This window comes from Phaseolus vulgaris, chromosome 3, assembly GCF_000499845.2.
Source record: "Phaseolus vulgaris cultivar G19833 chromosome 3, P. vulgaris v2.0, whole genome shotgun sequence".
Classification (NCBI taxonomy): Eukaryota; Viridiplantae; Streptophyta; class Magnoliopsida; order Fabales; family Fabaceae; genus Phaseolus; species Phaseolus vulgaris.
The window spans coordinates 43,783,090-43,808,963 of NC_023757.2; the positions used below are offsets into that span (position 1 = coordinate 43,783,090).

At 30.3% G+C, this 25,874-nt stretch overlaps 3 protein-coding genes and 1 non-coding gene across 4 annotated transcripts; 1 reads left to right on the forward strand and 3 right to left on the reverse strand.

The window, feature by feature from the left end:
• Positions 1-5,608: 5,608 nt before the first annotated feature.
• Positions 5,609-10,136, reverse strand: LOC137807974 (E3 ubiquitin-protein ligase At1g12760-like). The gene is made up of 5 exons (XM_068608855.1): positions 9,355-10,136; positions 8,346-8,465; positions 8,058-8,190; positions 6,533-6,697; positions 5,609-6,137 (listed from the first exon to the last, which is right to left on the reverse strand). Exons 1-5 carry the CDS (start codon positions 9,897-9,899, stop codon positions 5,964-5,966), a joined length of 1,137 nt encoding a protein of 378 aa, XP_068464956.1. The 5' UTR covers positions 9,900-10,136; the 3' UTR covers positions 5,609-5,963.
• Positions 10,137-13,236: 3,100 nt separating this feature from the next.
• LOC137807975 (replication factor C subunit 2) lies at positions 13,237-16,619 on the forward strand. The gene is made up of 7 exons (XM_068608856.1): positions 13,237-13,528; positions 13,609-13,715; positions 13,795-13,896; positions 14,555-14,750; positions 15,800-15,928; positions 16,001-16,195; positions 16,273-16,619. Exons 1-7 carry the CDS (start codon positions 13,376-13,378, stop codon positions 16,381-16,383), a joined length of 993 nt encoding a protein of 330 aa, XP_068464957.1. The 5' UTR covers positions 13,237-13,375; the 3' UTR covers positions 16,384-16,619.
• Positions 16,620-17,953: 1,334 nt separating this feature from the next.
• Positions 17,954-18,027, reverse strand: TRNAV-AAC (transfer RNA valine (anticodon AAC)). Its single transcript has one exon. It is a non-coding gene; the product is annotated as a tRNA-Val (tRNA).
• A 404-nt stretch (positions 18,028-18,431) lies between these two features.
• Positions 18,432-21,969, reverse strand: LOC137807976 (protein IQ-DOMAIN 22-like). Its single transcript, XM_068608857.1, has 4 exons — positions 21,423-21,969; positions 19,854-20,045; positions 19,458-19,535; positions 18,432-19,363 (listed from the first exon to the last, which is right to left on the reverse strand). Exons 1-4 carry the CDS (start codon positions 21,783-21,785, stop codon positions 18,656-18,658), a joined length of 1,341 nt encoding a protein of 446 aa, XP_068464958.1. The 5' UTR covers positions 21,786-21,969; the 3' UTR covers positions 18,432-18,655.
• Positions 21,970-25,874: the final 3,905 nt, after the last annotated feature.

The following is a 25,874-nucleotide window of genomic DNA, read 5'->3' on the forward strand; positions in this document are numbered from 1 at the left end:
TCAATCCAACCCACATTGAGTTAATAGGTTAAATTATAGCTGATAAAAAGAAGGTTAAATTATATAAGTTAGTCGAAATGTCAAGCTCAACCTATTCAACCATATTATATGAACCTGCATTTTAAATAATAGCATGTTCGAAGATGAAAATTGGTATTTTTTACACTCTTTGTTTTGGATATAATTACTTGATAACCTCATTATAATAGTATAATAATATAATATTTAAAAATTATTTTGTTAATTTAAACATTTATATTATCGTATTACTATAACAAGTTGTAAAGTAATTCTATCCAAAAATAAAAGTACCAAAATATCATTATTCTTTGAAGATATGACACTTTAATATTAAAACATTGTTTCGTGAGAAGCAACAAATGCTTGCTTTTACTTGAGTATCTGTTTGGTAGGTTGAGAAAAAAAAATGATAATCATTTGCAAAATGATATTTTTATTTGGAGGACGTAAAATGGGATGACTTAATCAAATTCATCAAATGAAATATATGGTGTTAGCTTTCAGTTACGACTCTTAATCAAATTAAAAGAAAAATGCGTAGTTCAGTACTAGTTTAACTCCCATATTTTCTCCCAAAATCTTCATAAATCTCTCAATTCCAAAATTATCTTTCTTTAGGATTTTTTTTCCATTTTTTAATTATATAATCTGTTCATCTAAAATTCAAAATTGGATTATGAATTATAATGTTTGAAGGTATTTTCAAACCCAAAAAATACAATTTTATTTTTTAAATTCTAAAGTTTGGAATTCAAAACCCATAAAACACCTTCTGAATTATAGGATTCAAAATACAGTTGAAAAAAAAAGGTGTCAATAAAAAAGATGAAAAAAATGACAAAATTGTCATTTCAAGTCTTCTATGGAAGTGTATGGAGAAAACATGGAGGTGCAGTAAGAAATTGCCAAATCACAGAGGGTTTAAAAAATCAAATTTACATTGGATTTAGGCTGTTTCTTCCTGCACCTCCCTAGGTTCTTCTGCCACCCTATACAAAACGCGAAAATATCTTTTTATCCTTCTTGTGTCATCCTATAGAGCAGCTTCTGAATTATATAATCTGGAGACACATTTGAAAAAAGATTTCAGGATTACATAATCCAAAAGCTAAAAAAGACTTCCATATTACATAATCTCTGAAAATTAATCATGCATTTGAAAAAAGGCTTTCAGATTATGTAATCTAGAAGTTAATTACGAATTCGGAAAAAAAACTTACAGATTACATAATCCATAATATTACAGGAATATTTTTGGAAATACAGAAATTGATGGAGGTGAGAGAAGAATATAGGGAGGTGCAGAAAAAAAACAGTCTTGGATTTATTGAGTGCCAATGTAGAAACCCAAATTCAATACCAACCTTTTAAGCCCACCCTCTTATAGCCCTCTTTTTTACTGAGTTTGACTACGTTGTTTTGAGAGTAGTCATGAATTAAATGTGTTTGCTTATGTGTTGACGATTCAAGTTTATTGAAGACATGTTCACAAAAATATGTATTAGTTAAATACCGCTGAGTAATTTCTAGCATTTTTCCAAATATACTATAATATATTCGCATAAAAAAACTTCAATTTAAGGTGAAAGCAATATTTTAAGCTTTAGATGGAAACATGAGAAGATATTACATGCAAATAGAAATCTGAGTTTCTTTCAAGACTAGGTTATGATATAGAGATAGATTATTGCCAAAAAATTGTCTTAATTTCATATGATTTTCTTTCGTTTTTTTTTTTCTTGCAACTCAAGAAATGGATCTTTGATCTCAGGAGTAACACATTTTTTTAAGGTGTTAATTTCATCTCAAGAATCAATTGTAGACAACCATTGAAATAGTGATAATGGTTTTACTATTAACCATAATCTCTAGAATCTTAGTTTTATGTTGAATTTGATCTCGTTGTGCTTGTAGTTGTGGACCAAATATCTTTCCCAGTCAATTCTGTTCAGGTTTGTTGCCAGGATTTCATCTTAATGTCTCTTTCAAATTCAAGTAGTTAGCTTAACCAACTTTCCCAATGATTAAGGAAAATTAAAATAGTAAACTATGCAAAATCTATAAAATCTATAACATGCATCAAAATATCACCAAATATACCTATTATAACATGTTCCATAACATCTCAAAAGCAATCTCAAAAGCAATACATTGCATCTCATCAAACCATCTCAACAATCAAAACACCATTTAATTTCAAACAAAAATTATCTTAAGACATAACTCAACTATTACCAATTTTAACAAGATTAAAAAATTCAAAACAAATCTAATCTAATCATGTACTTTCTCAACAACTAGTCCTAATTTAAAACGACTACTCCAAACCAATTTAACATTCTCAGTCAAGAATCTACACAAAAATCCATCAAATCTCAATTTGACTAAATATTCCTAAAACTAAATTGAAGCTTATTAACTCTCTTTATATGATAATTAGGCCTTTCTTAAAAACTAATTTTAGAGATCAAAATATTTAATTATTATATTGATTAAATTAAATATAATTTTATAAATTAAAAAAATATTAATATTTAAAGTAATTTATATTATTAATAAAAAATTATAAAATAAATTATAAATTGGTATATTATCATTAGTTATCAAAATTTTAACTACAAACTACTTTATATTTTAAATTAGTCTCTATTATTTTTTAAGAAACTAATTTATAATCTAAAATATCAATAGCTAAAATCTTGATAACTAATTTAGATACCAATTTAAAAACTATTTTATATATTTTTATTAATAATAGAAATCACTTTAAATATCAATAATTTTTAGTTTTAAAAATAATATTTAATTTATTTAATATAATAACTAATTATTATTTTTTTATTTAATTGTTTTTTTAGCGGATGATATGAGACACCTCCACAACAATAACATAAAAAAAAACAAGGTTTAGCTTGAGAAAACTATCTTTTTATCTCATAAAACCTATAAAATCTCTAAACATTCTAGAAAAGGCTAAAATGAACATTTATATAATAATAATAAACATGTTCTATAAAAAAAATTATCAGTCAAAAATTATTTTCTGCAATCATTTATTGGCAGTATTTAATTGCGAAAAAAGATGAGAATTGATGTAAAAAAAAAGTAAAAGAAGGGAAAGAAAATAAAAAAGAAAACAAGTTTTAAAAAATTGCGAGTTTTATAAATAGCTAATTATATACTCTACAAATTAGAATTTTAACCTTTATAATTTTTAAATTATTTTTAGTAAACAAAAGAGTAAGTCTCACATAAGGTTTTTTTTTTTAAATTAAAATTTTAACATTTTATAAATACTGATTACTAAAGTGATCTTGTATTACAATATAATTATTTTTAGTAAAAAGAAAAGTAAGTCTCACATAAGTTATTATTTTGTTTTTAAATTAAAATTTTAAATTTTTAAAAATACTAATAATTCAAGTAATCTTATATTACAATATAAATATTTATCATATATCTAACGTATAATTTGTGTTAAAAAATGTTTATTTTTGTAAAATAATGGTATCTTTTTATGATTTTTACTTATATAAAAGAAGCATCTATCTTGTTATGTGTTGCATAAAATAAAATAAAATAAGAGGATATAGAAACATATCAGTACAAGAAAATCATGAAATAAAAATTAATTTGAGAGACCACATTAGTTGTTATATTGATTAAATTAAAGATCATTTTAAAGATGAAAAAAAATTTGATTTCTAAATTAGTTTCTATTATTACTAAATTGTTTCTAAATTGATATGTAATTAGTTACTAAGGTTTTAACTATCAATTATTTAAAAAAATAGTATCTAGAATGGTATATAATTTTGTCACTATAAACTAATTATTTTTTTGTCTCTAAAATTAATTTCTATTAATGAAGGTGATCCGCGTACCAAAGAGTTGGATCAGCTATTTTTTATTTCAGTCCGGTTTAGGAAGAAAAAAGTTTTTCGTAGTGTATATTTGGATTTTTATTTTAAAATATATTTTATAAATTAAGTTTTGAGAAGTAACAATATAATAAATTTTAAATATATATTTATTTTTTAACTAAAACACAAGTGTTTTCTAAATTTCGTGATAACTAATTCGTATTAAAAAATAAAAAACACTCAGCACCCATCTACACATTATAATTGTTTGCAACTAACTCCAACGCTACCACCACACACATACGTTTCATTTAATAAATCTAATAAATATACCAACCCACACACTACACACTATTTAATAAGATGTTTTTGATAGCAGTGTTCCTATTTGACAATCTTATAACAACCATAAATAATAAATAATAATAATATATAAAATTAAGTTATTTAATTAAAATAAAGTTAAATTATTGAATATAAAAAATAATGAAATGGGGTTATAAGATGAGAGTTAGAGTGTCAACAAATTAGGATATAGGTTTAATAGACACAAGAAAATCCTTACACTCATAACTTTATATAAATATATTTTAATCAATGTATGAAATAAATTATAGAAGATAAATATATAGTTATTTAAATATTTATATAATACTACATTCATAACTTATATAATATTACATTTTAGATTTTATTAATTTAAACATTTTATAAACTATAATAATTACAAATATTTATTTTAAATATATAGTTCATAACTTATAATAGTTTATTTAAAAATAGTGTTCTAATGGAAAATTTAAAGGATAAATTCGTGTATGTGTGTGTAAGTATATTTTGACACCAATGTATGGATATTTAGGTATTTGATTGCAGTCACGTATGTATATGGCTGGTATATTTACTGAACTTTTCTTCATAGGAAATGAAGAACAATGAATATATAAAACCATATGTAGATAATCAAAGTTTAATTTAATAGTCAACATTATTACTTTAAAAGTTCCACAAGACATCTTTTAATCTTGACCATTAAAAAATTTAATATTTTATATTTATAACCATCATTTATTACAGTAAAAAATCATTATATAAATAAATAGTGTGTCATGTGAGAATTTTTCATATAGAATATTATGAAATCTCTACATTTTTTTTTCAAGCGTGAGTTCATATAAAGCTCGCTTTATTTAAATCATAAAATAATAAATATACTCATCATATATGGTTCGCTAAAATTTCATTTTTTTATAGAACACTAGAGTTAATTTTCTTCACAAAAACAAAATGATTCAAACATGTTGATATTCTGAAACTCGTATTATACATAACCATTCATCATCATCAATAATAAAATCAGATGTCAAAGCCTAACCCTTCGAATTTATCCCAGAATGTGAGACATTGTGAACTACATTTGGAATATTAATGTGAGACATTGTGAACTACATTTGGAATATTAAATGAACTACTTTTGAAATGTGTAAAACTACAACGAAGCCACCAATATCAGATGAACCCGAAACCATAATTGGAACTTCTTAACTGTAATGTGATTCAGCAAAAAACAGGAGCTGCAAATTTTCAATAACCAAAAGTTATTCCTCGTATTCAGCTTGTAGCCACTCATTATTTTGGTATTGTTCTTCAGCAATAGAATCAGCAACCAATCGAGATAGTGGTAAACCCGACACTTGGAACAGCCTCAATTTGAATTCAGAAAATTAGTGACTAAGAAGGAGGAAGGTTGAATCGACTGTGATCAAACGGTACACCGAGGCATACTTTTGTTTACAAAAGGCAGTATACTCTCAAAGAACACTAATGATAAAAAAATAAAATAAAAAAATGACAACCAAACTGCCTCAAAATAATTATTTACGGTATACAATGAGCAGATATACATAACCAGTAAGAAGCACTCAAAACGAAGAATAATCAAAACAACTATCACTACGAGAGTATGAAGCAGCAACTACAATAAAGGCCTGTATTGGATTATATAAACAAGTTGCGCCTAATATACTGTGAACCAAAAGATATGCAATTTCCCCGGCATGCCTGCTAGAACTTTTCTGCCTAAACTTCGTCTTGACCATGACTGGTACTTTTCAAGATATTGTACTTGCAGAGGGGGCAAGTAGCATTGATATGCAGCCATTTGTCCACACAGGAACAGTGAAAATGGTGGCCACAAGGAAGTTGCCTAAGTTCAACCCCGTCATCATAAGCAGAAAGACAGATGCAACATTCCTACAGTTTGCAACCCAAAAAAATTCAGATTAGCAGAGCACAACAACAGAGGGTGCAATCAGTTTTCCTAAAGCAAATTACTGATCTCATGAAAATTATCTCCCATTTTCTGGAACCACTTTGTTAAATTTCCTCCCAACGTAAAATTAGATTGAAAAGCCGTGCCAAAAAGGAGGAGATGGAAGGCGAATCACACCAAAATAAATGCAAAATGTATTCTCCAATCTGGGAATGTGTTGAAAACACGACTCTGTGCTATGGCTTATAACAAGGCCAGTGTTTGGAACAAACATGGATTTCCCTTTGAAATATATTGAAAAAGACAGACCAAAAAAAAGAATGAGGCAAAGGAAGAAAAAGGCCAAGCCAACGCATAACAAAAATGAGCATCATACCGCATCCTCATCAGAAAGAACATGTTCAATGGGAGAATCAGTATCACATTCCATCATTATCCCTCCAGCAGCTCCTTGTGTATTCCCAGCAAGTTTCTCATTAGTTTCGGTTCTTTGGAACTTGAATTTTGACAATTGCTCAATGTCTTCTTTTGATGCCCCTTCCTGTTTTTTTTTAATCCCGAACAAATGAGAAAAAAGACATTAGGCAAGGAACAGTACAATTACTAGATTACACAATTATCTCACAGTTAAATACTCAATAATCAATAATATATTCACAATGCACCAAGATGTAGGAAAGTAAAACATATGACAAATTTTACTCATCACAACACAAATCCTAGAAGGCAACAATGTCAACCTGAACGAAGCACACAAATCACAGGATAAAATATGTTATCTCAACAAAAATATACAGGACGTGCCATTTTTGTTATAAGTATATCATGTTATAATTCACCTCATCATGAACCCTAAAATGTCTCGGGGACACATTCATTTAACTGTCTCCATTCTGCAAGGTAAAAATGAACTTTACCTTTAACTAATCACAATTGATCATATCACCTTTCATATCATACATATGCAAAGTATCTCAAAATTAGTTCCACCTCATCAAAAGACACTTTTGTGTCTACATAACAAGTTTCAGAGTTCACCACAATTTTTCTCGTACATTTTGTACTAAACATTAATTCAAAACCATGAAACTATTTTTCATAAGCCACATGGCAAGACCAGACAACTTCCTTCAATGGTTACCTGTTGTATTTATTATATGATAGAAAAACATTTCCTTTTATCATATATGTATTCACGAGACTTTTTCTTTTATTTTCTTCAGAAAGAAGGCAGAGCTTAGTAAGTAAAAGAGAGAAAAATTAGTGTCTAGAAGATCAGGCAAACACAACTGAGACAATCAGCGCTTCTGATTTGCTACAGGTGCTAGCTCCCTCAGAAAGTCAAATAGCATTATCAAGATATTATGGTTTAGCCTAGGTTATTCACCTTATACAGTAGAACAAACATAATACTTCCTTTGTAACAATTAATGCGACTGACTGAATACAAGGCACAATAGATCAATCTTCAACCATCCCAATCACATTCCATTCCTAATTTCTGCTAAGAATCTGATACACTAAAAGTCCTATTAAAGTCACACCACAACTAGCAACAATAATGAAATTTAAAGATTTCACATATTTTGCTGGTACAAGACAGCTTTTCATTCAAATCCAACACCGTTTGATCTACAAAAAAACATATCCCAGAAGCTAGCATGTGTCTCTTTATACTGAATAGCAAATCTATAGTCATTCATCCTTCCATTTTACTTAGCCTCGGTAAATACAAAAACTCAAATACTAGGAGCCATAAATATCATGAATTTTCTTTAAAGACTCGGTAGGTAAATGTTAATTAGTAGAGGCAAATTTAAGGAAACAAACACTTGAGGCACTACTAGATTCGTACATCCATACCAACACAAACAAGAACCAGTAATGACACTATGATGTACCTGGTCTGCAACTGCATACAGGAGTGCAATGATACATGGAAGACAACAGCAAACAGCTATACCAATTATGCATGCTAGTGCAATGCAGAAAACGACAAAGAAAACATCAAAACCCAGGAAGGCTATACATAACCTGCAAAGCAAGTAGAATTCGTCAAAGGTAATTAGTTAAAATAACCATAGGTTTCCCGAAAAAGGAAAATAAACGACAAAGAGACATATGAACAAGTTACACAAGCACAGAAGAGTCAGATACAGAGAGGGAGAGAGAGAGAGAGAGAAACAAACCAGTAAAGCAGAGGAGAATCTTGGACCAAACCTTCATTGTCAGCTGATATCCAATAGAATCCAACAACCCACCAAATGAATGAAAACATTGTGTTGGCTGATTCCAAATGCTTGGCCATACTGTTTGGAAAAAATAAAAACTCATAATATTAAATAAAAAATGACGAATGAATCAATAATTGATTGATGGTACTAATTTCCCGATCTCATAAAGATTGGACATATTGTATCATTGTTTCAACCCTTAGCTTCTAATTATTTTGAAGAGATGAAACAGACACATAGAAAATGCAAAAGAAAAACTGCAACAAACTGACCCACATATAACCTTGCTGGAAAGTATATCAGGCCAATAGAGAATTTTCCCCTAATCATCCATCATTTAGATGTCTAGACTTAGCCACCATACTGGTTGTGGTTCAAATATCTTTTGTTACTAATTTGTCTGTACATACAACCTACACATTTACACCCGTGTTTTAAGAGAGTGAATAAAAATAACTTTAGTATCTAATAATTCATCCAATTATCAAATGAGACAGCCTTTTATATCATCGATTCGTACAAAGTTACAACATTCATTTCAGTCGCTCAAAGCAGTTTGAGAGAGATTTTAGAGATCCAAGAGTACAACAAAAAGTCAGAAAATCAGAACATATATATATTTTGAACTGAAAAATTCTTTTTTAACTAAGCAACTTAGAACCCAAAATCTCCCCACGGGTTCTCTGAAGCATGAACTGAAGGTTTGGCGGAGTTTCCGATTAACACACGCACATCCCAACAATACAGCAAAGAAACCGCCTATATCATGAAACTTAAATTAGTTAAATGGACTTTCAGTTACAAGCAAACACTTAAAAGCATGCTGGTTCCTCTCATTTGGCAAACTCAATTCATTATAGTCCAGCGCTACCGTAATAAATACATAAAAACTGAAAAGAAAAAAAAAGGCAAAAGTACTCATAAATTAAAATCCCAGACGCATAGTTACTGTTTAGAAATTTACCTTATACCGTCGTCCTCGAGCTGCGGCAACGACACGTAGTGTCTAGAGCCTTCCATTGAAGCCGAACTCAAATCCCCGCTGCCACCAACAGCGACGGCGAGGCTGGACTGTTCACGGCGGCGCTGGCGCCTCCGGTACTCAACGCAGACGCACGCGACGTGAAGAACGCACTGCATAGCGTAGCCTACAATCCACAATCTCAGAGGCATATTCGGATTCTCGTTGCGACCGAGAATCAAGACGGTGGCGGCCGCTACGACGAACGCGAAGTTCCAGAGAATATCCAAGACTACCACGGGCTTCGAATAGGCCCAATCGCTCTGTCTTTCTTCCAATTGTTCCGCCGCCGCCTCCCGCACCACCATCGACGGCTCGCGCATCAAGCGGCGGCCGCTCGCCTGCCGCAGGAAGCGCGCCGCCTCGCGGAGGCTCGGGCGGCGGAGGAGACGGCGGCCGGAGGTAGAGTCATCGGAAGAAGTGCCGAGGAACGGCGTCGGATCGGCGCCTTCCTCGAAAGAATTATTAGGTGACCTTGTGGTGGCCATGTGAGGTGCTTTAGGACATCTGAATCTGAATCTACCTCAGACACTGTCAGAACAACAGAACAAAGGGATTCCAGAAATCAACAATTCAAAGGTCTGTGAATATGCAAATATGGAAATAGCTATTATCTGAAATCGTATATTAAATGACCCTTATATTTTGTAGTGTTCACTGTCTACGACATACCCAACGCTGCCGTTTTGATATTCGGGAACGCGCATTCGTCTTTTACCCGCTGAAACATAACAATTGGGTTTTTATTTCTTTTTTAGGAGGGAATTTCTTGAAACTTCTCAAGTATCAAACGTCAGCGTTGTTTTATTTTATTTAATTAATACAGTTGTTTGGTAGAAGAGAAGCGTAGGAATAGAAGAAAATGAATAAATAAAAATATTTAATTTAAAAAAAAAATAAAAAAATATTATGAAAATTATTTTTTTAGTTTTTTTATTTTTTATATGGGTATGATTGACAATTTTTTATAAACTTCTCTCTTTCCCTACAATTATCATGAAAATACTTTATAAGATCCACCTGTAGAATTCACCATCTTTCTTTATAACTAAAGTTAGACTTTCATCCCTTTGTTTTCATTCAAACTATATTTAAAATTTGTAATCATACTCATTCCTTGACCGTTTATTTCTTAACTAAAAAGATTTCAAGAGTGTTTTGTTTTTATCATGTACTAGTTTGACTGCGCGTTGTACGCATAACAAATAACTGAATCAATTCAGATTAATTATATGATGAAATTATAAAATTAATAATTAGATAACTAATAAAATAAGAACATTGTGAAAAATAAAACTATTAAAATACGATGGGTTAAAAATAATTCAATCTTATAAATTATATTTAATATATAATTATTATAAATTTTAAAATATATAACGATAAAGCACATTAAAATATGATAAATAAGATAAAATTTAAAATATCTCATCATAAATCACATTATTTAAAGACCTCATTGTTGAATATAATAGGTAATTTTTTATTTAAGCTTTTTTATTTTACTTTTACTTTCAAATTTGATATTTAATATCATGAATTCTCAGTAGTAGAAGTCGTAAATTTGTTATAATAAATAAAAATATCTGTTTGAAAATATAAACAAAATATTAAAATTAAAATTATTATTTAATACCTTGTAATTATAAAAAAATCAATATATATTTTTTATTTCAATCCTTAAATCAAAGTATTGAAAATTATTTATCAAATAAATAAGATAAATGATTTTAAGATATTAAGGATTTGAAAGTTTTTTTTAAAGAATGTTGTGTTATCTTTCTACTATGCATTTAAAATATATTGATTTTGATATTTTAAAATATATTAACAAAATTAATATATCAGAATTAATGTATTTTGAATACATAAAAAGATATTGAATGGATAAGTAGTATCTTTTGAATCACATGTTTCTCACTTTTAATAATATTATTGTCATGAAATATTATAAAATAAGAAATTATTTTTTAAAAAATATATTAAAATACAAAAACAAATGTAGGAATTTTAAGATGGTTTCTTCATGAAGAGAAATTTGCATTTCTAAAGACAGATTTAAAGTGCAGACTGAAATAAATTATGATCTTCCTTTTTGGTTCACAATGAGTTGAATAATTATTTCTCACCTTTTATTATTCAAAATTGTATTTCTTAAAACACTTTTTTTATGTATAATTTCTTTGTTTTCTAAAAAAAAATTAACTATTTCATAAAATCAATCAAATCATAGGATGACCTCTCAATATTTTTTTTATGACTTTTATAATTTTATTTGTCCACATCTCAAGATTGTTTAATAGGGGAATATTTTTTAAAATAATATCTCAAACTTTTATATTCTTCCTAACATAGTTATGAACTGGTCAAAATCATTATCATTCTTAATAGAGAGTTCATCATTGAAATTTGTTGATATCACTAATTTGTATGGAGTAAAATAGGACATAATAAAAAACTTCAACTAACCTGATTCTTCCCTTACAGAACATTTTGAATCCAATTCAGATATTTGAAAGCATGTACACATTACTCTTTAACCATGTGAGTTATAGGGTTCAAATTACTAATGTTTATAATCAAGTTAATGTCATTAATGAAATGATATTTCAACATTGAAGTCACAACTCTCAACAATTAATTTGTGATCCATATAAAGTTTTTCTTTTCTAAAATTATGTAATTTGATTTCATATTTCTTGAGATGGTAAATTATTTTCTTATTTTAAAATTGAGCAAATCACTACTTCAAAGAAATCACTATTTATATTCACAGTTTCTGAATTTTTAAAAAAAAATCATAAATGAAAGATACAAGTTCAAGCTAAATTAAATGCTTGTAACATTTGTAAATAAATTGTATTTTGTGCATGTAATTTTAATTAATAATTATAGTGAAAATTGTAAATGTGAAAAACATTTTTCTTAATTATATTTAATATGGAAACTTAAGTTATATCAGATTATATGAAATCATTATTATCATAAATAACTTCAATGTTTTAAAAAAAAAAGATTTTTTTTAAATGATATTTTTTTTTAATTATGTTATTTTGATTGAAAAGAATGTATACTTACTCATTAATTATTATTCAATATACAATCTTTTAAATTACAAAAATTAAAAAAAGATATTTGAACTTAAAATACTTTTACTGTTATCTCTTCAAATAATTATTGTAAATTTGTAATAGTAAAACAAAATAAAAAAAACACTTCATTTTATTTGAATAATGTACTTATTGTTTAAGGAAAAACTAATTCATTTACTGTAATTTTACTACAAATTATTCATAAGTTGAACTATTTTGTCTGTGAGAAAAATAATTAAATATTTATATTTAAGTTCGTGCAGTTTTTTTCAACATTTTTAGGTAGTATAAATAATTCAAACAGTAATTACCTTTGATCAATTATAATCAAACATAGTTATAGATAGTAATTATGTAACAAAAACAGTAGTTATAAAAATATATATATATTAATAAAGGTAAAGAACAAATAAAATACATGTTAAAAATATAAGAAATTTTGTATCCTATCAAATAATTTAAAACAATTAACTTTACTAACTATTTCAACAATTACCTTAAAAACCTACTTTTACATTATTTTTTAATTAACTAATACTATATACTTCTTTTAGGTGCATATTTTTAGTATTTTAATTTGTATGATTTTTGGAGACAATTATTTAAAAAATAAAAAAATAGTATAAAGGAACCTAAAGAAATAAATTGGACATATAAATACTGAAACAAATAATTTTAAAGTATACAAATTAAAAAATATTTTTATATAAATAAATAAAAAGTCCTCAGAGGTACCAAAATCCAACCCTGACATGGGATTTTCCCTCTAAAACTGGGACAAATTTCTTCCCAAGTTTGAAGTGGTTTGGGACATAGGGTTTTGAGGGTTTCTGCAACCTCAAACTGAAACCCTTGTTTGTTGGTGGCCAACCATGTCATCATCTTCAGCAAGCAACACCTATGACGTGCCATGGGTGGAGAAGTATCGTCCCAACAAGGTCGCTGACATAGTCGGCAACGAGGACGCAGTCTCTAGACTGCAAGTCATTGCTCGCGATGGCAACATGCCCAATCTCATATTATCAGTGAGTTTATTTCTCTCATTAGCTTCCTTAAATGGGCAATTTTTTCCTTTCTCATTCCTTCATTGTTTGTCTCATCTTAGGGTCCTCCTGGGACCGGAAAAACCACTAGCATACTAGCCCTCGCTCATGAGCTTCTTGGACCAAATTGCAAGGAAGGTGTTCTTGAACTCAATGCATCCGATGATAGGTTTCTTTCATGATTTCACATTTCACTTCTTTGACTGCAGCATCTTCCTTTAAATTTATCCTTTTTCTTCTTGTCGTAGAGGAATTGATGTTGTGAGGAACAAGATCAAGATGTTTGCTCAGAAGAAAGTGACCCTTCCCCCAGGGAGGCACAAGATAGTAATACTGGATGAAGCTGATAGGTGAGTTTTGATGGTAATCTAATTTAGTCCAATTAATAGCAATTGTTGCATGTTTTATCGAATAGGTGTTAGTTTGTTGGAGACAAATGTGAGTTGGAGTCTTGCATTGATTATACATGGATAAGAAGAACAAACCTATTGTTTTAAGGTTTTGTGAGTTGGTATCTTAATTTTTTACTTATATCTCATTAGTATCAAATCTCTCCAATGTCTCTCTAACAATCCAATAAGCGGTATCGGAGTGAGTCATTGACTTTTATGAATAAAATATAAAGTAGATGAATAATCTTAAGTTATGGATTATTTGTATCGACAAATCCATTTTGGTAAACAGTGGTAGAAGTAAGGGTTACTAAAGTAGGGGAATAACTAATTTACAGATTATTTGTATCAGCAAAAGTGTCATGGTGGGGAGATTGTTGGAGTCAAGTGTGACAAAAGACTCACGAATCTATTGTTTTAATACAACCCAACACAATTTTGGTTATAAAAAATGAAAATGTGAGGGGAGATTACACTATAATGATCAATTAGGTGTTTTAATAGAATTTTGTTATGGGAAAGAGCAGTGGATATTTTGTATTTATAACATGATAACTAAAAAAGTTGTCTACTCTTATTTTGTTTTCCCTTTAATTTTGTTCATTTTTCAATTCAGTATGACCACAGGGGCACAACAAGCACTGAGAAGGACAATGGAGATATATTCTAACTCTACTCGTTTTGCTCTTGCTTGCAATACTTCAGCTAAGATTATTGAGCCCATTCAGAGTAGATGTGCCATAGTGCGGTTTTCACGGTTGTTAGATCAAGAGATACTTGGTCGACTCATGATTGTGGTTCAAGCGGAAAAGGTACCTCCAACATCCATTCTGCCTTGAACTATCATTAGACATGCTTGTGGTATTCCTATTTGTCAGAGGAGCATTGGTTTGACTATCTGTCATTATTGGAAATGTCACAGTTGAAATTGCTTAATTCTTATGAATAATAATACAATCACTACTATGATCTTCTGTTTCTTTATTATTATTTTTCAGTGTCAAAAGGGGAGCTCTTGATTTTGGAAGAAAGTTTTTTTCTGTTTTGTTTCCCTTTGTTTTATTTTCCAAGTTATGTTATTTATCTGCACTAGTCTTATGACTTGCAAATCTAATGCTATCTTATCTTTTGATTGTTTGTATATGTATCCATCTTTTTAACTTTGATTCTTTGACCTGTTTAATCTTTCTCATCTACTGTTTTGCATTCCTTCCTTTCTGGGAAATTTTCATCCTGTGTTGTATAATGCTTATTGTTGCATAGTTGGGAAGAAACATTTTTTTTTTGGAAGGTTTGCCGATTAGGATTATTGTATGTATTTGCTGCACTGTGTTAACTAAAAATCATGATCTTCTTAAATATTTGATCACTTGCTTCCTTGGTTTTGCTGTTTTTATGTGATATAGTGGTAAAAGATTCGCAAAAAATTTATGGCAACTAAATCTTATAGAGGAGATGTTGTGCATGCCTTCTAAGTCTTTTTATAAGGTGGCCTAGTATTCTAGGCTCCCTCCATTGTGGTTATAAAACTGTTTTTATTTGCCACAATTATTGGTGGTTGACGGCATCCCATACTATATGCTGAAGCAGGGTTGCTATGACAAGAATAATACATATACTTTTTAGTAACTACTGTTGTTATATTTCATTGTTTTCTTTTTTTTTTCTAAATTTATTATTACTCTCACTAATGAGACCTGTTAGAGTTTGTCGTTATAGCTGCCATGAGCCACCATGAGAGCAGTACCATGCCATAACATTGTGGCATCTCCATGGCTGCTATTTGATAATACCGGTTGTCATCTATTTTGGCTTCAATAATATTGAGGAAATGTATAACTGAGTCGTGATCTTGTTGAAGGTTCCCTACGTTCCTGAAGGACTTGAAGCCATCATTTTCACTGCCGATGGTGATATGAGGCAGGCATTGAATAACTTGCAAGCAACATACAGTGGGTTCCAATTTGTTAACCAAGCAAATGTTTTTAAGGTTAGAATCAACTATGGTTTGTATTTTTCACAGTTTGTCATTGGTTTTGTTGAAATCTATGGTTGGTTTCAGGTTTGCGACCAGCCACATCCACTGCATGTGAAGAATATGGTGCGTAATGTGATTGAAGGGAACTTTGATGAGGCTTGTTCGGGCCTCAAGCAACTGTATGATTTAGGATATTCTCCCACTGATATCATCACGACTCTTTTTCGTATCATAAAAAACTATGATATGGCTGAGTATCTGAAATTGGAGTTCATGAAGGTAGTTAATAATCTGTTCGCTTATACATACACACGTGTATAAAGTATCTGTTTGCTGACGCAGTCTTCAAATTGCAGGAAACTGGGTTTGCTCATATGAGAATTTGTGATGGAGTTGGATCTTATCTTCAATTGTGTGGTTTATTGGCTAAGCTTTCCCTAGTTCGAGAGAATGCTAAAGCTGTATGAGCTGGTTTTGAGTTTAACTGAGTTGTCATTGTTTTCACATTTCCGATAGTGTAAAATTTTCTACTAATGTGCCTTATAATTTCTAACGTCCAGATGCCAATTGGTAGATACATCAATGCTTCACCTTCATTAAATATGTTGTTTTTTAGCTTGGATGAACTAGGTTACTTTCGACTTTTTTTTTATCTGTATAGTACTTGTTTATGATATCAATGGTAAAATATGTGACGTATCAAGCATTACTTCTCCAGATATTGGAGCTAATGAGCTAATATATAGTCTTCATAGTCGAAAGTGGTGGTTAGTTACTTTTGACAATGGGGCTGTACGAGGGGAAAAAGACGGGACAGGTTTTTCTGCAGTCAAAAATTTCTATTGTTTAGATTAATTAAAGGCTTTTTGTTACAAGTGTTTCAAAAAAGAACAAAGGTTAATATGGAAGATCGTTCATCTACAAGAGAGGTCTTTATCTATATTATTTTATATAATTAATTATTATGTCAATGAAATCCAAAGTATTTTTTGATACATGTCAACTATATTTTTGAACTTACATATGTATTTTAGTTAATATCTAGAGATATTTTTTAATCAACGCGGTTAATTTTTTTCTAATGTGGATTGACTTGTAAAACTTTCAATTAATTTTAATTAGGATTTTTTTAATCTCGACTGAAACAATCTTTTCAGCCGTTAAAAAAACTAAGATCATCGATGCTGAAAAATAAATAACTTTGACCGATATTGTATTACTTAAACCCTAAACCAATATCAAAGAAAAATTGTAATAGAATTTTAAGAAAATAGTTTTGACCAATGTTCACTACTAAGGGGATGATCCAGTAATATTATTAAAATAAATTTTTATACTTGTAATAACTAATAATTCTTGGTAACTAAAATCTAGTACCCACATATCTTTATGTTTGACACATAAATTCCTTTCTTCTTTTTCATCGAATGAACTACCTCTTGTGCAATAATAATATTATTTATTCCCACTATTTATGCTCGGGATAAAACTACATTGACACAACACAATGTTAAAAAGCAAATGGAAAGGATATTCTCTCAAGCTTGAAAACTTAAGATACTATGTGAATAAAATTAGTTTATTTTCTTTCCTTTTGATATTCCTCTGTCCTCTATTTTTTTTTCTTCTTTTTGATATTCCTCTGTCCTCTATTTTTTTCTTCTTTTTGATATCCTCTGTCCTCTATGAATACAAACACATTTATAATTCATCATTATAGATTACTTCTAATTCCTAATTCATAAATAACAGGTCCATTACTATAATAGCAAGAAATAATAACAGATGTCCATAATTATGATTTACGTTATTGTTAATAACACCAAAGAATTTCTTCCTTAATTAATACTTCGCATTTTTTCCACACAACTTTTTGGGCTTTCTTCCAACCAATGTTGGTTAAATGGATAAAGTTCGAAGATGTACATGTTCTAAATGGATTTTGAACCAACATCTTTTTCTCTTAACAATAAATAATTTATTCATGATGGAGATTTGCAAAATGTAAAAGATAATTTAAAACAATCACAAAATTAATGGCGTCGCCCGGACTCGAACCGGAGACCTTCAGTGTGTTAGACTGACGTGATAACCAACTACACCACGACACCTTTACGATATCTACTCAGTAATAACAGTATTACACTGATATAAATTACTGAGCACTTCAGGTATTGAACTATATATATCATTTAAATGAGTTGAGTTCTAAATTCTTTTAAGACTAAAATGTAAGTCTTCTTGAATATTATTTGTTATCAAACTAAAATCTTAACATGTTAGAAATTAGTTTACACTCCACCCCTAAATCCAAGCCTTCCTTGAGAGTTAAGAGTATATTTTAGAATAAAATGATTTGATTGTGTTTAAAACTGTTTGATTGCATACTAACCTATCTCAACTCAAATTTAGTGAAATTTGAGTGCATTTGATTCTATATTAATTTGAGGATTCAATTAAAAATGTTAGCCCCATCTCACAGCAAAAAAAGAAATCATTATGAATGTATCATGGGTGCAAGGGAAAACTAAAAGGCTAACATAATAATTCCTTTGAACAGTCCATCCAAGTAACAAAATGATTTGACACTTAGCAGCAGCATGCACTGAAATTTTGAAATAGATTTCTAATGCTGACACTTAAACTCGCAATGGACACCCAAAGTACAACAGGTTAGCAAAATCAGATGTTAAGACAATGAAAATAGAGACACATAAGCTTCTTAAACATTAACACAAATCAGTATCTGTACCCCACAGGCATACCAAGCTTGTCCAAACGACCAGAACCTGGATATGCCTTGTTGGTGAAGCTTGCATGCATTGCCCTTTGTGTGGTCGATCTTGACATATCAAATCCATTAAGTGAGTATCTATTAGATGAACCAGGCCTCTCACAATTTGGTCTTTGTTTTGGGGCACTCAGGGATCTGACCTTTGCTTTTGAAGACTCTGTGCATCCCATGTAACTTGGGTGGTCAGGATAACCACGAATGTAGCTTCTAGAGCCATCACTCCTTGTGGGAGTAAAAGGGCTTCTTTTGAAGCCATCATCTTTAGAAGTGGCTGATAAGAATTGTGGACTATTGTCAGCAGTGCAGAACGGACTCTCCTCAACCTCGTTGACTTTTTGTGAGCTGTAACTGTAAGACTGAACTTCACCACATGGACTTTGACCAGACTGAAGAGATGTTGACTCCTTAGTGCTGTTCAAACTCTTACTATAATGATCAGAACCTGTGGAGTAAGAGAGGTTTCTACGCTTTGGAAAATGTGGTTTTCCAGAATCAACTTCAAGAACCCTGTCATTTCTTTCATCATTGGAACTGTATGTTCTTATCAATGATCTTGCTGTGTTCCATGATATTTCAGTTACTTGATTCTCCGACCTACTCCCACATATCTCTTGATAGCCATTGATCTGGACACATGATTTGGAGCCATTTCTCTACAATGTCATAGATGCTTCCATAAGAATTGACAACTTGATAAGGCATAAAATTCACACTTGTTGGGTAAATTCTGGCAAGAAAATAAAGTACCTTGAGTATAGGTGATTGCTCATACTTCATACTCTTAGAACTGATGGGGCTTTCAAATTTTTCGGGTGTTTCTGGACCCTGCAAATGGTAATACGGAAAACCGTATGATCATATCATTTCTGGTGCCCAATACTATAATCTTATCAAGAGTAATAATACATCCAATAATTAAGATGCTCAATTGATATATTGGTTAACAAGAGAATGAGTTAACCTCCACAGGTGCAAACCAACTTGCTATATTAGTCTTTCGATAACTCTTATCTACTTATGCTTGCTGATTAGTACTTTGAACAGTAAAATTTATACACTTCAAATACAAGATAAAAATGCTTTTCAATCTCCAATAAAAAAGGATAGGAAGGTCAACGGAGAAAGCAATTTACTAATACTAACATGGAGGTTGCTAGATAACTTTGCACTTGAAGGTGAGGCATGCAGAGCCAACCCTGCAGAGACTTGTGCCTGTGCATGCAAGAGTGCTTGCACTCTTTTCAGCCACTGCGCTGTACGCTTCCTCTCAATGTGACCTCTCACTAATGCTTGAAGCTTCACTAACCCCTTTAATGCTCTCAGTGCTCTCCTTGCCTAAACATTGCAACAAGTACATGAGCAGAATTAGCATCTTCTGTGCAACAAGGTTACATTCAAAGTTTTAGCAGGTAATGGTAAACCTCAGTGTCTGCCTCATTTGGTTCTCCTAATAAGAAATTAGATGCAGACTTCACACACACAGTGGCACAACAGAACCTTGTAAAAGAATTTGAGAATGGTAACACAGTCCAATGAAAATTTCCAGGACCAAGTTGTATCATTCGTGCAAGAACTCAAAAAAATTGAAGTATTTCAGAGTCCGGATAGATGGTGTCGTGTGTAAGTGCATGGCCAACCCAAATGAAAATTACCAGAAGTAAAATTAAAGAAGTTATGCCAAAGCACTCATGAAGTTATAATGAACTTTTGAATTTTAACTTTTACCGAATAACATTCTCAATTAAAAAAATTCAAAAGACAAAAACACAGTACCATGCTCCATTAAAAGACAACACAGGTAGTATTTAAAACAGACTAATGATAAGTCCACATCTCCAGCATTCATGTGGGAATACTAAAATCCACATTACTAAGGCTTTTCAATTGTAAGGACAAAGTCACATTTGCGAGATTATTAAAACATAATATTTTAAATCACATAAGAAAAATAAATAAATGAATTTTTATTTTAATATAGAAATTTCCTTTTTCATAATTTATAACTCTATTATATGTCTACAGACTCTAAACAAAAAACTCGTATTAATTATTATTAGGATTAAGATGGTGAACAAGGAAGCAGGAACAGGGTCCACCTTGAACCCTTACCCTGGAGCTTGCATTGGAAAGACCCGAGTTCCCCCCTTCAGACTCCTTTCTGTCCCCACAGAACCCAAAGCCCAATGTCATTGTTCCACCAAAAAGACAGTATCTTTTATGGGCCATGGCACAAGAACTGCTCTACCCCAAAAGAAACCATCTAAACCACCCATCAACTATGTTCTTAATTTGTAAATTTGAGATGTTTTAACTAATCATTATCATAATTATTGTTATTATTAAATATGAAATAAAGGCTTGAATTTTCCAAGTAATATTTCAGTTTCGAGTTTTTTGTAAACCAATAAATGATTGCACCATTTAATTGTGAAAAGGAACTACAATGATGCGGGTACTACTGTGAAAAAAATATTTGACAGATGATACAATTTGGAGATAAAAAATTTCAGGGAACTAGTTTGGAGCAAAATGACAAAACAGAACAGCTAGGTAACACAACCAATGGAACTACAAAAACAACAACCACCGCCACAAAACCAGAAGATTAAAAAAAGGAAAAAAACTAAAGAGTTGTGTGCGTAGATACACGACAGAGAAATAAAAAAAAGAAAGTTGTTAAAATCGGTGAGAATAATAGTGAAGGATACGGACCAAACAGCCTCGAAAAGCGGCTTGGATCTTAACGGCGGCCCAGTGTTGGCGAATCCTTGTGGGTCCCGCGTCAGCACACCTACCGCTGCTGCTCGTTAGTCTGACAACAACGGCAGCCGCTTCCGCGGCAGCCACCGCCGCTTCGGCCACCGCAGCAGTGGCTGCTGCCACTGCCATGGCGTGCTTGTTTCCATTGCTACCTTGTTGTGGACACGTGGCACCAGAGGTGGTGTTGTCCTTTTCTGTGTATGATTTAACGAAGCTCCATCGACGTTTCTCTTTGGGTGGCTTTGTGGGTGAGGTACTATGGTCGGTTTTTTTTAGACCGAGAAGCCCGCGAAACCACTTTGACGCCTTACCCATTGCTTCTCACAAGTGAGTAGTTTTGGGTTTTGAGAAGAAAAAAAACAGCACTTGCGTAAAAAGTAGCAACTTCTATGAGGGACAGAGGAAGAAGAGCGTAGAAGTTGAAGAGGGAGAGGGAAAAAACAGAGCTTACGAGTGACAAATGGAAGAGGAAGTGTGGGTTTTTTTTAGTAAAAGGAACAAACTTTGTGTACCTTTGTGACGTGACTTTAAGCCAAACAAACTTTTACCCTATTTTTTTAATCATTCCATGCTTAAGTAAAATCTCATGTGTTAATTATATTGTATTAGGATAATCTACATTTAGAAAAACTCTATTATTCGCATCTTCTGTGTGTTAATTATATTGTATTAGGTTTATCAAAGTATTATTTGTTGGTTACGTATAGAAATCTCATGTGTTACCAAAAAGCGTATCTTTTACTAAGAACTTCAATTAAAACACACTTTCCACTCTCTTTTTTTAATTAAGTATTTAATTCTAATAGAGAAACAACTTTTTGCAAATAAAATGGGTGAAGGAAAAAAGAAAAAGTGAATAATGACTACTATTTAAGCTATTATGTTTAATCAAGGGTGAAATGTATAAAGATCTTGGAAATAACTTATTTCGTACTTCTTCTTCTTTTTTTTTGCATGGAGTTGATCATTTCTATTCTATTTCTCCTCTCATTCTAACTTTGATGATGATTCTCTTGAATTTTATGCTGGGTTTGTTTGGGATTATTTATTGTTTGGTTAATTGTATTTATATTGATTTGTGTGTAAATAAAGTAAAGGAGAGAAGAAGTGCTCCATGAGATGATTTGAGTGAAAATTTAAGAGTTAAATGTGATTTTTATTATGTTGTTTATGTATAAGGTGATTTTTCTACCGGTATGGTATGAATTGTTGGTTTTATTCGAGTGCATACTTTGCCATGTGAGAGTAATTCAAATGGTCATACATTATTTGAAGCATTCACAAATATTTATTAACACTCGGTTTGTGTTATAATGCATTATTTTAATATTGCACAACCAAAAAAATTAAAAAACATTTTAAATGAAGGTGACCTAAATGTTGCAATTGTAAATACATTAATTCAAACATAACAATAGATTAAATAATGTATAATTGATTAAGGTAAACCACTTGATCGATTATGATCCTAATCAATTAGGATTTTGAATGTAATTTGATTATGAGTTTTCAGTTAATCAATTATTCATTGTGCTATAATTGATTATGGTTTTTAGTTAATCAATAATTCATTGTACAATAATTGATTATGAAATTTCAATTAATTAATTGTCCTTTATGCTTCTTTTCGAACTTATTTTTTTTTTATTGTTGCAACTTATTGTTTATACTTAACCAAATTTTATGTTTCATGCACGATTATTACGAAGTATTTATTTCTTGATAAACATGCTACACATTATAATTACGAATATTTTTCTGTTTACATAATAATATTGGTTGTAAAATTAGTCTACTTAATATTTTATTTAATTAAAACAAAAACTTGTCTAATTTTACATAATAATATTTTAATAAATGATTAAACTATACAATGAAATATTTTTTTTTTTACATTTCAATCACATCAATCAAATCATCTATAAACTTTCATCTCATTTCTATTCACCTTCAACTCATTTTTTCTAAATCCAAACAATCAAACTTTTCACTCACTTTTCCCTTTTTTTTTTTCTTTCCACTTCCACCCCAACCAAACAAAAGCTAACTCCCCAACTTTTATCTATTTTTACAGTTTACTTTGTTTTATTTTATTATTTGTTGGGTTATTATTCATAACTATGTCATAAAATAATTTATATGTCAATTTTACTATCTTTTGTTCCGATATATATTAAAAAAACAAAAGAACAAAAATATAAATGGCCTAACTCTAAAATTAGAAATATTTTAGCCATCAAATATTTTTATTTTACTTTAAATTTTAATATTATATAATTTATTTAAATTTTAGGTTTTTCATAATTTAGGTTATTTTTCACTGTGTTTTTGTCGAATTTTTTTAATTTATTGAATTGATTTTTTTTGTTTATTGAGTAATTTGCAATCTAGTTTTTGTTGTTTGGTTTTTCCATTAATTGGATGACATGATTTATATTTTATCTTGTCATCTTCTTTACTTTTTTTTTACGTGTTAATAAATATAAGGTTTTGTAATTAATATAAAATGGTATTACGATTAATATAAAATTAGAAATGACTTTTATTACTTTTTGAAAACTTAAGAAAGATGGAACTTAATTAAGTCATACTAGTTTTAAAAGTGAAGAAAAAAAAGTAAATCAAGAATTGCTAGTATGGTTGAATGCAGTGAATTGAATTAAAGCAATAAAACATGTAAGAAAGTAAATATATTAATCTAAAGAGCTTCAAATACATATATTTTGTAGTAACCAATTTTCATAATTCATAGACGTTTTAGTGTTTAAAGTTTGGTAAATAAGTTTTAATTCTAATAACACCTAAAACACTTTCACTTTTATCCATATGTATGTATATATGTATATCAACACTAAACTAATTATCAATCCACAGACATGAATGCTAACATTTGTATTCAATTAAACTAAACTTCAAATTTGGACAATTGTCACTTATTTGAACTTCTAGAGGGGTGCCTTTTACAAATAACACTTTAATATTGGATAACCATGTAGTGAATAAGGCTATTGGATGTATTATAGTTCAAAAAGCAAGTAGAGTTATGGTTTAATATTAGTTGAACTCCTTTTGTTGAGTAGAAGAATGATAAGCTATGATGATAAAATAAAAACAAGAGTAATGTAAAGTATCTAAGTGTGATAATGTTGATGATGAATGGTGGGCAGGTAACTTTATTTTATGAGGAATGGTGGAAGGGTAAGGTGCGATGAGGAAAGTGAGGAGAAGGAAATAGGGAAAGTGGAATTGACGTATCTTGACCAATCATGGAGGTTGAGGTTGATGAAGCACTATACACAAAGTGAAGTGGCAGAAGCATAACAATGAATTATGGATATTTTTTTATTGACAACGAAAAAAATAAATTAATAGGGATATTTAAGAGATATCTCAACCCTTACTTCCTTTCTCTCTTTCTCCTTTCCTCTCAGAGTTCCTCGATCTCACCCAGCCTCTCGGTCTCCTCTAACTCCATGCTCGGATGGTACCTGCAAAAGGCTCTTCGACACTCGATGCTATTAGTACTGTGTAATGACATACCTAATTGTGTCTATTTATGTGATTATCATGAGCCATTTGTTATTTGGTTAGATTAGGGAATTTGGATCATGTTTAGGAGTGTATTAACTAGTGCTTAATCGATGATTAGTCTCATTAATACTGCTTAGGCGTATTGGGTTTTAAGCCATCGGTCGGCTTTGATCGGGTGCCGAGTCATGGTCTCGGTCGTACGGACCCTACCAATACACTTGTCTCCTAGGCTCGAGGATATTTAATCCAAAGAACCCAAAAAACAATTGATTAACTGAAATTCCATAATCAATTAGAGTACAATGAATAATTGATTAACCGAAAATCATAATCAATTATATTACAATGAATAATTGATTAACTAAAAACTCATAATCAAATTACATTCAAAATCCTTATCGATTATGATCATAATCAATCAAGTGGTTTACCTTAATCAATTAAGTAATAAAACTTAATTTATTATACATTATTTAATCTATTGTTATGTTTGAATTAATGTATTCACAATTGTAACATTTAGTTGACCTTCATTTAAAATGTCTTTTAATTTTTCTCATTGTGCAATATTAAAATAATGCATTATGGCACAAACCGAATATTAAAAAATATTTGTGAATACTTCAAATAATACATGACCATTTGAATTACTCTCACATGACAAAGTATGCACTATGCCCATTTGTCAAGAATAAAACCAACAACCCATGCTCGTAAAAAAATCACCCATATAAATAAACAACATAGTAAAAATCACATTTAACTCTTAAATTTTCACTCAAATCATCTCATAAAACACTTCTTCTCTCCCTTTACTTTATTTCCACACAAATCAATATAAATAAAATTAACCAAACAATAAATAATCCCAAT